Source organism: Sphaerodactylus townsendi, linkage group LG05 (assembly GCF_021028975.2).
Source record: "Sphaerodactylus townsendi isolate TG3544 linkage group LG05, MPM_Stown_v2.3, whole genome shotgun sequence".
Taxonomy (NCBI): domain Eukaryota; kingdom Metazoa; phylum Chordata; class Lepidosauria; order Squamata; family Sphaerodactylidae; genus Sphaerodactylus; species Sphaerodactylus townsendi.
Genome location: NC_059429.1, coordinates 82,337,749 through 82,352,527, shown reverse-complemented (window position 1 = coordinate 82,352,527; position 14,779 = coordinate 82,337,749). Strand labels below are relative to the sequence as shown.

Sequence of the window (14,779 nt, the reverse complement as noted above, 5' to 3'; positions counted from 1 at the left end):
AGACCTCCAAGGAATACCAGGGATGGGAAGGGACCACCTTTGATCATGTCTTGCCTTGAAAACCCTATGGCCGTGGTGGCGAACCTTTGGCACTCCAGATGTTCATGGACTACAATTCCCATCAGCCCCTGCCAGCAAGGCTGATGGGAATTGTAGTCCATGAACATCTGGAGTGCCATAGGTTTGCCACCACTGCCCAATGTGGTTTACATAAATCAGCTATGACCTGATGGCTTAAACACACACACATAGACTACTGCCCATATATCTTCATATGGAGCACTAGGGGAGATTTTGAATTGATCTCCTTCAACCTCTAGTTTTAGATGTCTTGTGTGAGAAGCTGGTAGCTTATTGCTGTCATTTTCCATTATTCCAATAATATTCCATTATTGCTGTCATTTTCCAAAATCATTTTTTCTGATGGTCATTATTGCATGAATAGCTGAGCTTGTTTTTCTTATGAATATCTGAGCTTTTCTTTCCTCTTTGTGCCATGTCTGAACATCCTTAATGTCAGAAAGAATACAAATGCTTAACTGAATTTGAAATCCATGTACTGTTTTATACTAGTGTTAGAGGCAACTTTAAGTGCATATAACAGCCTGAGTTTATCTCAATATGTCTGCCTTTCCAGATTGATCTTGTCTACCAAGAAAACCTCAGTGGCATGCTATAGAATTCCTGCACATTGGGGAGGACCATGTGAACATTAATGGATTAAAAATGAATCAACTATGTATACCCCAGTTTAATATGGTCATTATAACAAATTGGAATTGAAAAAACTAAAGGCAATGGGTAATATTAAAACAAACTGAACGCAGTCATTATTTCTGTGCCTAGCTGTCTGGTTAAGGGTTCAAGAACATCAGAGATAAGTGGGAGTATGAGAAAACACACAACTGCTATGTAACATCCATTCAGCAGTCAGCAGTGCTGCAGTGTGGATCTAGCTACCCAGAAGACTCAAAAGTCGACTTTTTCAAACTGTTATACTATCCATCACATTACCGGCTCACTAGCTTGAAGAAACGGCTTTGGTTGGATTCTGTACATAAAGTAGTGGCTGCTGCTTGCTATTCTGTTCTCCCTGGGCACAGGGGGAAAATTTGCTCACCCACTGACATATAGGTAGGCTATGCTGCAGATTGGGGATGGGACGAGAAGGGCAAATTTTGTAGGCTGCTCTCTAGAGTATAAACTTAAGTAATGTAGGCTACTGGCCAGCAGCATCTAATTGTGCCTGGAACATACTTGACCCTCTCCTGTGGCTGTACATTGCCTGAGAAGATCATTTAGCCATGCATAAACTGGTGTCTGAGGAAGCTTGTCCATAACTGCTGTTATTGCTGTCAACCTCTCAGTGAGGAATTCTGATTAAGCTTCTGAAGAACCTCAGGATTCTTGAACACTATGGAAGCCATTGATCTAGTATTATGCAAAACACTAACCAAATTATTCTCCCAAACATAATTATAAATTGGTATCATTTGTTTTCATATCTGTCAGCATCATACTTACATTATGGGCATGTCAGTGACTTATACATGGACATTATATTGCAATATCCTTTCCTGGCAAACCCTAATATTTTGTCTACTTTTGATAGCAGCAACACCTTGTGATATTATTTTCAAGCAGCTGTTCAGTGACTCCATAGCAACTACTGAGCTGTAGTAACAAGATGAGAGCCTGATGGTTTACAAAGTCAATGAGTTTGATACTAAAGTTCTTTTGTTCTGAAGTTTATTTTTCCAAATAACAACCTTCTTCAGATGGCAATGAACTGGAATGTCTTAGCTGAAGTTCATAGGTATGCTAACTAGAATGCAGCAAGTCTTGGACTCAATGGGCATTAGATGTCTTAGAAAGCTATCCTAAGTAGGTTTACTAAGCTCTGTTTAATGGGACTTCCAAGAAAGCACTCTTAGGATTTACTTTGTTATTGGTGTACCACTCCTTCATGATATAAAGATTGAAATACATGAACATGCATGTGGTCTCCCTACAACCAAGTATTTTCTGAAAATCTTCTTTGATGTAATCTCTTCCTGGACACATTCCAGTCTTATGCCAGTATTCATGGTTTGCACATAATGTACTTCGAGATCGGTTCCTGGGATGGCTTGATGTCAAAGTTTGATGTTGCAGGTTTGTTTATAGCTGGTTGGACTTGATAGTTCTTTCTTCCATGATTTTAGCATTACTTATCAAAGAAACAGCTATACCCACACTTTGGTTATTTATCATCAGTTTGATTATGGATACTAAAATATATGTCAGTGCTTTGTAAGAATTTGGATGAAATCTACTGAAGTGCACATTTGTTTTGATATTTGCATATTTTTCTATCTGCATGTGTTACACTAATAGACTTAGAAGGGTTACCTCTGCTAAGGATGGCACTGTAAATGTGCACGGATGCCTCCCATCAGGTTTTAAATACAGAGATCTCTGATGTTGTTGTTTTCTAATATAACTGAATGGATTCAGTCCTGCATGTGAACAGTTGTATAGCCAGGTCATTTCATATGAACAGTCAACAGAGATGTCATTATTTTTAAACTGGTTTCAGTCCTTTCTGATGCCATCCTGAAGGAACAGATAGTAATTTGAACGTCAGGCACAAAGGGAATCTAAAGTATATCAGAGCCTTGTTGATGACATCAGACACCATTTTCTCCACAGACTTGGAGACACAGTATAGTCTATCTAGTTTGTATTTTCATTGGAAACTCTCCAAAGGTCACAGTCTTCAGTCTTAATGGGAGCTATTGAGTTGAACAGTTCCTTAAACATCCATTCTTGACTTGTGGATGTTGTTTGAAATACCTGGCTATTAAGAACTGTGTCAGCAGGTCTGCCTTGAAATCAGCTTGTTCTGCCTGTGCAAAGAAAGAACTGAATGCTTGCATTGCACAGGTTAAGCTGTTCTTGTTCACCTTTTTGCAAGAACAGCCAAATTTTCAAAGAACTGTGGCACCGATATGGCTTTTAAAATGTCAGAAACTCTGAAACTATATTTTGATGAGTGATGATTTCCAGATTTACAAATATCTATCAGATTTACAAATACATATAAGTTATAAGGGGTAATTTACTATTTTTAAACAATGGCATGTTACCAAGAAAGAAACTGCACTGCATAACTATCATAGCAAATGACTTACGTTTAGAATGTCTTCTGAATTCTCAAAGTGTTGAAGTGCATATGTGTGTGCTATGTCAAGTGAATCCATTTCCCCCATTTGTGCTCCATTTTCTAAATCTGTAACACTGGGAGCTACATCTTGACTTCAGCATGCAGATCTGCATGACTTTAAATGCAGTTTGACTACCCTTACTAAGGTAATTAGAAAACCTTTGTAAGAGCAAACTGAAGACACCAAACTGCTCTGCATGATTAGACAAGGAACGAGTGTTCCAGTTGTGTTTTAACAATTCTAAGGGTGTGATGCAAATCTTTCCATTGTCTTTCCTTGGCCAATCATGGATAAGAAGCTACTGGCTTGCAGCAATTAGTGACATTTAATTATCTCTTATTTACCATATATCATTCATGGTGGGAGGTAAATAAGGACCCAGCCCTTAGGCAGAAACCTGTGGGGAACAGCAGCAAGCACTTTTTCTTTTTTTGGCTCGTGGAAATGAGCAGAGTTAGTAATGTACTGTACAGAACACTTTGGTAAACAAAATCCCTCACAAATGACATATTTATTTGGTCAGAAGGGTTTGGGCAGACTCTGGAGGTTTGTTCACTGCTGTTCTTTGATGAAGGTGAAGATTCCTCATATATTGAGGATGCTAAAGGCCTGATGCTGCGAATTATGGCATGATCGTCGGGAACTGTGACCCTTGATAATAAGACCATTAAGTGGTATTGTAGCCATGAGAGACTTGCAGTGCAATCTTAATCAAAGCTACACCCTTCTAAGTCCATTGAAGGCAATAAGCTTAGAAGGGTGTAACTGTGTTTAGGTTTCCATTGTTGGAAGCAGAGGGTTTTTTAAAAGTAAATCTTCATCTTCATTTTCTCCCAGCATGCCTGCTGTGCTATTTCAAAAGTCTAGAACCTGGTAACTGTGTTTTGGAGTGTGCTGTATGCCTGAAACTCCAAATAAAATGAGTATTACATAATGCTGCAGACAAACACAGTATGCTTGTAATTGCTCAACTGATGTTATAAATGCAGTGATTACTAATTTGAAGCAAGCACATGAAGGAGGTCAGCAGGAAAATGTAGCAAGAGAATTATGTTAAACTATCAGTTAAAATACCATGATTAAAATGTCTAGCCTTTTAAAACAATTACACTATTGGGATGTTAAAATGTTGAGAAGTTAAAATAGCTAGCTTTTAGGAGAGAGACTGTGGCTCAGTAACTAAGTGCACACTTTGTACACTGACTCCCATTTTCAGTCCCTGCTCTCTTCAGTTAAAGGATCTCAGGTAGCCATTTTGGAAAAAGACATTTTCCTCCTAAGATCTTGGACAAGCACATGTTTACTGTCCTGGCTACTGCCGAATCACTGTGTGATTCATGTTTTCATAGTCTGATTTGATGATACCCTAAACTCTGAATCTTACATGCAGAGAGAGAAAAATATTAATTGAATTTTCGGTGGAAAGGGGACATACCCATAAAAAGAGCAGCCCACATGAGTGATAGTCTCCAAATTGCACACTGGGTGACCTGACCCCAACAACAGCCTTTTAACTGAACTCTCATTTCAGAAGGATTTATTTCCTTTAAAGCCTCAGGGAACATCAGGCTTTCTGTTTGGTTACTGACAGTTCAAAGGTTGCCATGGAAATTCATCAGGTTCTTCCCCTCCTCTATCGAGCCCAAGCTTCTCTGTACCCGAGCCAGATGGATGTGATATTTTAAAAAGCAGATTAAAAGCATACAAGTTGGAAAGTTCCTTCAAATCATTATTTCAGGGGTTAAAAAGGCTTAGGAGCAGGAATCTATTGGATTTCATCTGTCCTGCTGACTTCATAATGACTTAAAATGTGCAGCTCTTTGCAAAAGATGGCAAGCAAAGCATGGATACTGCAACAGCCTGGAAGTCTGGGGTTCTGGACAGGATACTCTGTTCTGCCATGAACTTCCTCTATGACTCTGGACCATTTTCCTAGCCTCCCACTCCTGCACTGCTCATTTTTGCCTTGCCAGAAGGGTTGTGAAATTAAATATTGCAAGACAGTAGCAGAAGTGGGAATGTAAGTGTCTCTGATAGGGCATTCTCAGCCTGTTACTTCCATTTTGTCTGGACTTTAGTACTCCAAGTCTAATCATGCTTTGGTGGAAATAAATCCTGCTGATGTTAATGAAACTTGCTTCCAAGTAGATGTGTTTAGAATCACAGCCCAAATGTGAATTCCCTGCTCACCTACTTTATATTTCTAAAAAAGTGAAACTTCCTATAAACATATGAAGCTGTGTTTTACCATATCAGGCCATTTGTCTGTGTATCTCTATTCTGGGTCTTCCATATTTGATTATCTCGTCGCTCTTAGTGACAGGATTCCTTCCCTTGCCCTCTTATTTCCCAGTGACCCAGAAAGGTTGAGTTGCCTGGGCCCATGAAGAGCTATTTAACCTATTTTCATTTAGGGGTCTCTTTGACCATGGAGTTACTCTTTGCCGGTTTCTTTTCCGTTAACAGGCTTAGCTTTCCTTCATTGTGCCTGATCACTGGGCAGAAATGCAGAAATCACTATCAAACCATCCTTTCTGACTGATGCATGTGTTTTTCTCCCCTTCCTTCCTTCTCCCTTCCTTTGATGACAGATCTGGAGTCAAACCTATGTGGAGTGATGGGCAGTGCTGGCCAAGGCCTGACTGCTCTGCCTTATAGCCGGGTAAGCCTTCAGGATACTGTGCTGCTTTCTGGGCTGGAGAAGCTGCCTATATCTCAAGATTCTGACAGCCAGAGTTGGAGGTCTCTTGACAGTCCTAGCCCACCTGCCACCCCTGAACAACCACTACCCACCTTCTACTTGCAGTACTTTGATATGCTTTACCCGGAAGACAACAATTGGGTCCCTAAGGCTCTAGGTGAGAGCCAGCAGATCAACAGCCAAGGGAACAGGACTGAAGTGCCCAAAGAACCCGAGCAGTGCCCTATTATTGACAGTCAGGGTTTGAGCCTCACACCTGATATGGATTACCAAGCCAGCCTTCATCTGGAAGAGCACTCCCTGGAACAGGTGCAGAGCATGGTAGTGGGTGAAGTGCTCAAGGACATTGAAACAGCTTGCAAACTTCTCAATATTGCATCAGGTGAGCACCGCAACTACTTTCTTCTTTCACTTTCCGGGAGGTATATCTCCCATTCTACAAAAAACATTTATGGTACAGGATAATGCTAGGATTGCTGAGTTGTGATGTCTGGTAAAATACAATGTCATTCATTGGCCACTGACAGATGTCTGGTCAGTATTCAAGTGGCCATAATGGTGTAAACTCAGACCTTTCTGTAGTCAGGGGTACAGATGTTCAAGGTATGCTCAGATCCTGGTCTACCTTCTTGCTTGCAGCCTGAGCATATTGAAAATTGCCTTAGAGAGGTCCATTTAGTGATATTACGGGGTTGATAAGTACATTGACAGGGCAGCATGTACGGCATCTACTTGACTGAATCATACACTTTAGGGTCAGCATTGAACTCTTATCAAAATACAATCCCATGTTGACTTAGTTGCCAGTCTTGCGCTTTGGCTCATGACATAAAGAACAGATCTGTGTGGCCGAAGCCACAAATTGAATTCAAATTCCCTTTATTAAAAGACCTGGTCTTGAGTTCCAAAAATATTTCTTAACCAAAAAAATCCAATTTATGTAATGAGTCCTAGATTCACTTGACTTGCATACTTTGATCTGATTCAAATCTCTTTTTTCCTCGCTTTTGCTGAATGGCAAAAAGGATGTTCACTGGATGAGTGTGAGATGCCATGTATGCATTTATAAAATCCATATGCTGCTTCAAAAAATACTCAAGGTGGTAGATACAGGAAAGTAAAAGGGCATAATTCATAAAAGCCCATTGAAATACATGGGATCTACAAAGGTGCACAGGGTTAATAATTGAAGACACACTACCCTGATTGCATAGCTTTCCCACTCCCCAATAATGAAAACACATTGATGATGTTGCTTCCTTAAAGAAAAACTGGTTTTCTACAAACCATGAATTGCTACTAATCTAGATGTAAATCCATCAGAACAGGGCCAGCATGTTTGTCACAAAGACCATTCATCTCTTTGATGCTCAAGTGGGAAGAAAGGGACAGAATAGGATTCTGTACTTTGTTATGAAATTGATACAGTGACTGCTATAGATGACAGGGTTTCAAGCTCTCAGATTCTGTGTACATGAGACAAGGGCTGCTCTAGCATTCTTGAGTGCAGTGCAGCCTTTTAAAAAAACATCTTAGATTCCTAGCTGGACTCATAGGTCACTTAATGGCAATGGACTCAAAGAAGTTTGGCCTGCAGAGAAAATCAGCTGATTCCCAATCAAATTGCTGTTTCTTCCTATTGTGGGCATTCTGGCTGTTTTAGTACATATTTAAAAGGATAATCACTGGGATGTTCTCGCAGATGTAGTTAGCATGCACTGGAAGAGTGGATTTATACTCCTTCCTCCCTTTCTCTCCAGTAAGGAGACTCAAAGGGGTTTATAAACTTCTTTCCCTTCCTCTCCCCACAACACACACCTTGTGAGGTAGGTGGGGCTGAGGGAGTTCCAAAGAACTGTGACTAGCCCAAGGTCACCCTCCAGGCTTCATGTGTAGGAGTGGGGAATCAAACCCAGTTCTCCAGATTAGAGTCCACCTGTTCTTAACCACTACACCATGTTAGCTCTCAGAAGTCAGGAACCAACTCTCTCTTCATGTGATATGGTGGGGGGGGGGGGTACAATCACCAAGGCTGACACCACGTTTGATGAAAGCAGCCACACAGGAGGATCAGAGAAATGTCTGGGAACAGACATGATAATATTTATCCAGAATATTGTACAAGAACTCTGAAACTGTTGTGTCTTTTTAGACTTGTAAGCTTCTGTTTCCACTCTCTTTGAAGTTAATTGTCTTAAGCTTGTATATCCCGAGAGATCTGCAGAAGCCTTTCTTGTTCTATGCTGTTTCAGGGCGTTAAACTGCTGCAGCTGTTTAAAGTGGCTCTCTGGGTCCTCATCTGGTGACCAAAAGTGCTATGCAGAGAATGGTGGTTGCCTGGATCATACCGTGGCATCAAAGAGAGTGCCTGGAGCTATGCAAATCATGTCCAAAGATACAATGGAGGGCATCTCACTATCTATGCATCAGTTAATGAGCCAAAGTACTAGGCACAGAGCTTCATTCTGCTGATAGCAAAAGAAAGAGAAATTCTCATGCTGGTTGCCCAGAATGTTTCCTTGCAACATTTTTTTAAAAGCTGAATTATGTTTGAGACATCATACACCACATTTGGAATACATTTGTGTCTATCTTGTAGACCCAGCAGATTGGAGTCCAGGGAATGTCCAAAAGTGGATCTTATGGACTGAGCACCAATACCGCCTACCCCAGATTGGGAAATCATTTCAGGATCTTTCTGGAAAAGATGTGTGTGCCATGTCTGAGGAGCAGTTCCGACAGCGTTCTCCAGCATGCGGTGATGTCTTACATGCTCACCTGGACATTTGGAAATCAGGTATCTTTACTGATACAGTTGGGAGATGACCACAGCTAAAATACTTGCCTTCAAAGAAGTACCTGCATCCTGGGCAGCAGCAGAGTACTGTTATTGCTTTTCTGTAGCACCCAGGCACCTTTTAAATATCCTCGAGAACCAGGATTATCTTCTGTAAGTTACATAGAGAAGGAAATAATTTTTGCTAAGGCCTAAGGGACCTGTTTGCAACTATTGGTTTCTTGTTTTGTTTGGTGGCTTTATGCATCCAATTATCTTGTTGGTACAACCAGTTGGGTCATGGATGTTTAAGTGTGTCTGTGCGCTTTTTCACACCAGGTTTTTGCTCCAGCCTGACTTCTTAAGAGCATCAGATTTCCCTCTGTATTATACACAATATAATTTGATTGTTGCTCTCATGAGTTTTTTCCCTGAGATTTCCCTTTTTTTCAGTTAATCACAAAAATGGTCTGAAAAAAACACAGGCAAAACTTAAAAATTGGGAGAGCAACAACTGACAAACAAAACTGGAGCCAACCTGGAGCAAATCTGGTGCAGAAAAGCTTTATGATGTAAAGGATGGTTGGGTAAACAGCCCTCCCCTGCCTCACCACAGGATATTAGACTAAATGGCCAATTGTGTGAGAGACTTTCCTGAGGCTCTATGCACGGCGAACCTATGGCACTCAGAGCCTTCTCTGTGGGCACGCGCAAACAGAGTTCATCATGTGGGGGGGGAAATCGCCCCCTCCCCCCACATCTAGGCTGGCCTGGGCCACTGGGCTTGATTATTAGCATTAAACCTAAGACCTAGTTTTGGGGAAGCAGTGTAGGTAACCCCATTAAGCGCTGTTAAACCCCACTGATTTGCAAAGAACTAATGCAAAGAACATGCAAAGAACTAAAGCGTGATCCTTTACCTGGGAGTAAGCTCGGTTGCTAGCAATGGGGTTTGCTTCTGAGTAAACCCTCCTAGGGTCATGATTCACCCCCTTGGAAGAGTTGCACTGTTGCTTCAAAGCAAAGCCACTGACTACCACCAAACTTACTCCCAAGTAACGCACACCTCAGAGCCAACCATTTTTTCTAAACTAAAACCTCAGTATTCAGGTTAAATTGCTGTGTTGGCACTTTGCAATAAATAAGTGGGTTTTGGGTTGCAATTTGGGCACTCGGTCTTGAAAAGGTTTGCTATCACTGCTCTACAGTCTCAGAATATATGTGGGGTGTATATTGAGAGGGGAAACTGGGCCCAAGATGGAATTGCTTGACCACTGCACTATTCTTTGACATTTGTGCTTGCTTTCCAGCTGCCTGGATGAAAGAGAAGACTGCCCCTGGAGAGATGCATTATTGTGGTGAGCTTCCTGTTGCCATTAATAACCAAACGACAAGAAAGGGAGAGAGTAGAAGCAGATGGGAAGTAATCATTGGGAGTACACAAAGTGATCCAATAAACCAAATGGTGCTTTTACCTGTAGTAGTAGCCATTTTTAGTTCTACTTTTTAAAAATAATAGTATCAGATTAATAAAGAGCAGTATAAGAACTATGTGTGGGCATTCAAGCCTTCATAAAATTGTCTGATAATGAAGGGGTCTTGCCTTTTCTTCCTGTAGGGAGTGAAGAGAATTGGACAGAAAATGAGGTGGATTCATCCTGCTCAGGCCAGCCCATTCACCTCTGGCAATTTCTGAAAGAACTTCTGCTGAAGCCACATAACTATGGACGCTTCATTCGTTGGCTCAATAAAGAGAAAGGTGAGCATCATTTCTGGGAAAGAGTCTTTTTGTCTGCACTAAAAGGTTCTGTTGTTCAAATGCTCAATCAACAGTAATTCTGTGCTCTTAGTATGTACTGCCAGTGGGTAAGCTCCTTAGCCTACTTTGCTGCCCTGGCCTCAGAGCTCAGTGACTTCACTGATGATGCTTCTGACGCCATTCTGGGCTGCTAACTTTCACTGTTGTAATCAGAACGCAGCCTGCCTCTTGAAGCACTACTGGAATGTTTAGTTTTGATGTCTCTTTGAAAACCTTTCTTCTTTTTAATTAAACAAGCTTATTTGGTATAGTGATCCAAGGCATTGTAATAGTACCGATAAATAGACTATTACAGTGGTTCTCAACCTGGGGGTCGGGACCCCTTTGGGGGTCAAACAACCCTTTCACAGGGGTCGCCTAAGACTCTCTGCATCAGTGTTCTCCATCTGCAAAATGGATAAATGTTAGGGTTGGGGGTCACCATAACATGAGGAACTGTATTAAAGGGTCGCAGCATTAGGAAGGTTGAGAACCACTGGACTATTAGGTTGTCTGTAATGTGTGGTTAAAACACATGGTATTGATGCTTTACTTCTCATGTTCACTTCCTAGGTATATTCAAAATTGAAGATTCTGCTCAAGTGGCTCGGCTGTGGGGAATCCGCAAGAACCGTCCCGCCATGAACTATGACAAGCTGAGTCGCTCTATTCGGCAATATTATAAGAAAGGAATAATTCGGAAACCAGACATCTCTCAGCGGCTGGTCTACCAGTTTGTACACCCTGTGTGAATGCAGACAGAGCAAGTTCTGAAAAACTGTGGGCTTGGGGACTTTTTGGAACCATAGCACCCCTTACCCCCTGCAGTATGAACTTTAAGAAATGTGAAGTCAAGAGTTGGACAAGAGGCTGAGAACATGAGGAACTGTATTAAAGGGTCGCAGCATTAGGAAGGACTTGCTTGCAGAACTTCTGAGATTTCTCTATTTCCTGATTCTATACAGGAAATAATGAAGCAAACAAACATTTATGGCCCAGGTAAAATAGCAAATAGGAAGGAACTATTGCTAAATGAAGTATATACATTTCATTTGGTGGGGTTCCACTTTTTTTGAGTTTAGGACATTTTCCGGTCTGTGTGCATTCAGATGTATGCTATGATAAACCAAGAAAAGGTGGGAGATTGAAGAGAAGAAAGGGAGAATGGAGGTGGAGTATAGAGTCTAACTAGCTGATATTGATTCTTTTTTTAGTGAAATCACTATAAGAATATTATAGCATATTAGATTTTGTTTTGCTTGCAACTTTGCTCAATCTAAGCCATAGGACAAATCACTTATGGCACTGGGAGATGTTTCACTCACGAGAGCCAGGTCTCACCATAAATTTGTTTGGGAAGGATTTGGTGGCCAAAGCAGTGTCATGCCATGCTAAACTATCTGAATACCCCTGCACCCCCAGCAATCATTTGCTTTTCATTTAACAGGCAGAAAGTTTAGAGAGCAGGCTGTGAAATGGTTTTGGTGAACTTACCTTGACAGCCTGCAGTCAGAGTAATCCAGTGATTCCTTCAATATACTTGGCTCAATTTTTAGTAGCACAGGATTAGGGGTTCATATGGGGTTCATATGGGGTACTGGATTTTGTGAAAGTCAGTTCTTGGGGTTTCAATGCACTGGTGTAAAAGTAGAGGATCTGATTGACAATACAATGTTAGCTTCATGATACGTAGAATAGGATAGAGTCATAAGTAATCCTAGGAGAACTGGCCAGAAAGTCTATCCAGGTTTGGTATTATTAAATTGGCTACTACCTTCTCATATATGCATGACTGCAAGAAGCAACTGTTTTTCGGTATTGTTAGCGGAAGGACAGAGTCACCCATTCTCAGTATGTGCACAGTGAGTGAATGAGCTTCACCTGAGAGGAAAGACAATAGGATCACGAGTAGTTTTCTGCCAGGGCTCATGTTGACCCAAGGCTAGAACACTGTGGCACCTGTCTGCCTGCTGGGGCCAGTTGGCTGAAAGTCTGTGCTAAAACAAGTAGAACCATTAGATTTCATGGGACATAGTGCTGGTTGTTGTAATGTGGTAACATTACTGGAGTTCATGAGCTGATTACATGAACAAACACAACAGCAATGTCCTTTCTCCTGTCTTTCTGAAAATATGATGTGGATTATTGTTGTCTACCAGAAGACAATCCTGGGAATTTCAGGCTACCTCCTAGCTTCACAGGGTGACTTTTATTAATAATCCACTGTTGCTTGGATGCTTTTAGTTCCTGGATTTTAAAACAGCTAGTCCCACATTAGGCCAACTGTATTTGCATTTTTGTAAGCCAGTGATACTGATTTATGGCAAAGATTAAGGTGAACATCATGGACATTCCATGCATTATTACTCAGGCAAAAAACAGTTGATTGTGTGTAGTCCTTTCTCTGTCCTATGCCAAGTTTTCCTGTTTTGTTTGCAGACTTCCGGGCTAGTGTTGCCAGCAGCCTGGGGGAAAATGCCCTGCCCCTTTAACGGAGGTTTAATGGGCTGTTATTTACCAGGTTACATTATTTACCCTGTGCCATGAAAAACTTCAGCTATCCATTTCCACACATTAATAAGTCTGTCTTAAAGGGGCAGGACATTTTTCTCTAGACCTGTTGGTAATTCTGTTCCTGACAAAATCACTAGAATCTTTTGAAACACTTATAAGAGCTACTATAAGGTAGTGGCTGCTTCTAATAAGTGGCAATACAGCTGCTTTTAACAGCGCTGAGCAAGCATAACATCAAGAAAGCAAATAGTCAGGAGCTTGGGGATTTTGCATAGGGAAAGTTGTATTTACTTAATTTATAATTAATTCTCACTCTCTCTGTATTGGTGAGCATGCTTAGAATATAAATAGTGTTGTTCACAATAGTTAAACCTAGTACGAACATTTTCTGGATCTGAAGTAGGTGAGTTCTCATGGTACTTGTCACATTATGTACCAGATGTTATTTGAAATCGTTAGCAGACATTATGCCGTGGCTGGAGTTGCTGGTCGCAGGGCTCCCTTGCCTTCAAGAGCTGCACGATAGATAAAGCCCCAAAAGGTGAAGGGAAATTGTTCACACTCTCAGTTTGTGATAAATTTCTACTTTTGATCCCACAGATAGTTCTTTAATTCTGGGTCTGAAGCATCAATGGAATATGAGACACAGCTAATTCATCTTAGCTTTGTAGGCTGGTGTGGATAAGGATATAGCTTTAATTTCAGCAGAGGACTGTTACAAACTCTCAAACTTTGTTATCCAGATTTGGAGGGTTGGGAGGGGGGTTGATTCAATTCACTGTGGAGTAGAGGTCAAACATCTGGGGCAAACCTGATCAGTGGGTGTTCTCAATTCATTGCCAGCTCCCAAGTCAAAAGAATGGTGTGGATCATGGACGTAGGTAAGGGGGGGTTCTTGGGTTTGAACCCCCCCATTCATGTCCGAAGCTCCGCCCCTCAGTTTGTGGGTTTTTAAAACATTTTAGTGCTTTTTCGGTTTTATGCCTGCAGGGGGCGCATTGTTTGGGCTAGCAGCACCAAACTTTCAGGGTTTATTTGGGGGACTCTCCTGATGATACTACCCAGGTTTGGTTAGGTTTGGTCCAGGGGGGTCCAAAGTTATGGACTCCCAAAGCGGGTGCCCCATCCTCCATTGTTTCCAGTGGGAGCTAATAGAAGATGGGGGCTACACCTTTGAGGGTCCATAACTTTGGACACCTTGAACCAAACTTCTCCAAACCTGGGATGTATTATTAGGAGAGTCTCTTATTGATACCACCCAGGTTTTGTGAAGTTTGGTCCAGGGGGTCCAAAGCTATGGACTCCCAAAGGGAGTGCCCCATCCTCCATTGTTTTCAATGAAAGCTAATAGAAGATGAAGGCTACATCTTTGAGGGTCCATAACTTTGGATATCCTGAACCAAACTTCACCAAACCTGAGAAGTACTATCTGGAGAGTCTCTTATAGATACCACCCAGGTTTTGTGAAGTTTGGTTCAGAGGGTCCAAAGCTATGGACTCCCAAAGGGGGTCCCCATCCCCCATTGTTTTCTATGGGAGATAATAGGAGATGGGGGCTACACCTTTGAGGGTCCATAACTTTGGACACCCTGAACCAAACTTCACCAAATCTGGGTGGTATTATTCAGAGAGACTCCTAAAGATACCCTGAAAGTTTGGTGCTTCTAGCTTAACAATTCCACCCCTGACAGCAGGCACCCCCCAAATTTCCCCAGATTCTCCTTTTAAATCCACCCCCTTCGGCATGGATTTAAAGGGAGAATCTGAGGTCCTCAGTTTAGAAG

The 14,779-nt window shown here is 41.6% G+C and overlaps 1 protein-coding gene across 2 annotated transcripts in view; it reads left to right on the top strand.

Annotated features, from left to right (window-relative positions):
* The window catches only part of SPDEF (SAM pointed domain containing ETS transcription factor), a 29,697-nt gene extending 15,761 nt beyond the window's left edge, over positions 1 to 13,936 (top strand). For both annotated transcript variants that reach the window (XM_048495998.1, XM_048495997.1), the window contains 5 exons: positions 5,798 to 6,289; positions 8,507 to 8,704; positions 9,994 to 10,041; positions 10,302 to 10,442; positions 11,055 to 13,936. In XM_048495998.1, the coding sequence (XP_048351955.1) occupies positions 5,824 to 6,289; positions 8,507 to 8,704; positions 9,994 to 10,041; positions 10,302 to 10,442; positions 11,055 to 11,233 (1,032 nt within the window). In that variant the 5' untranslated portion in view covers positions 5,798 to 5,823 and the 3' untranslated portion in view covers positions 11,234 to 13,936. The remainder of the gene's footprint in view (positions 1 to 5,797; positions 6,290 to 8,506; positions 8,705 to 9,993; positions 10,042 to 10,301; positions 10,443 to 11,054) is intronic.
* Positions 13,937 to 14,779: the final 843 nt, after the last annotated feature.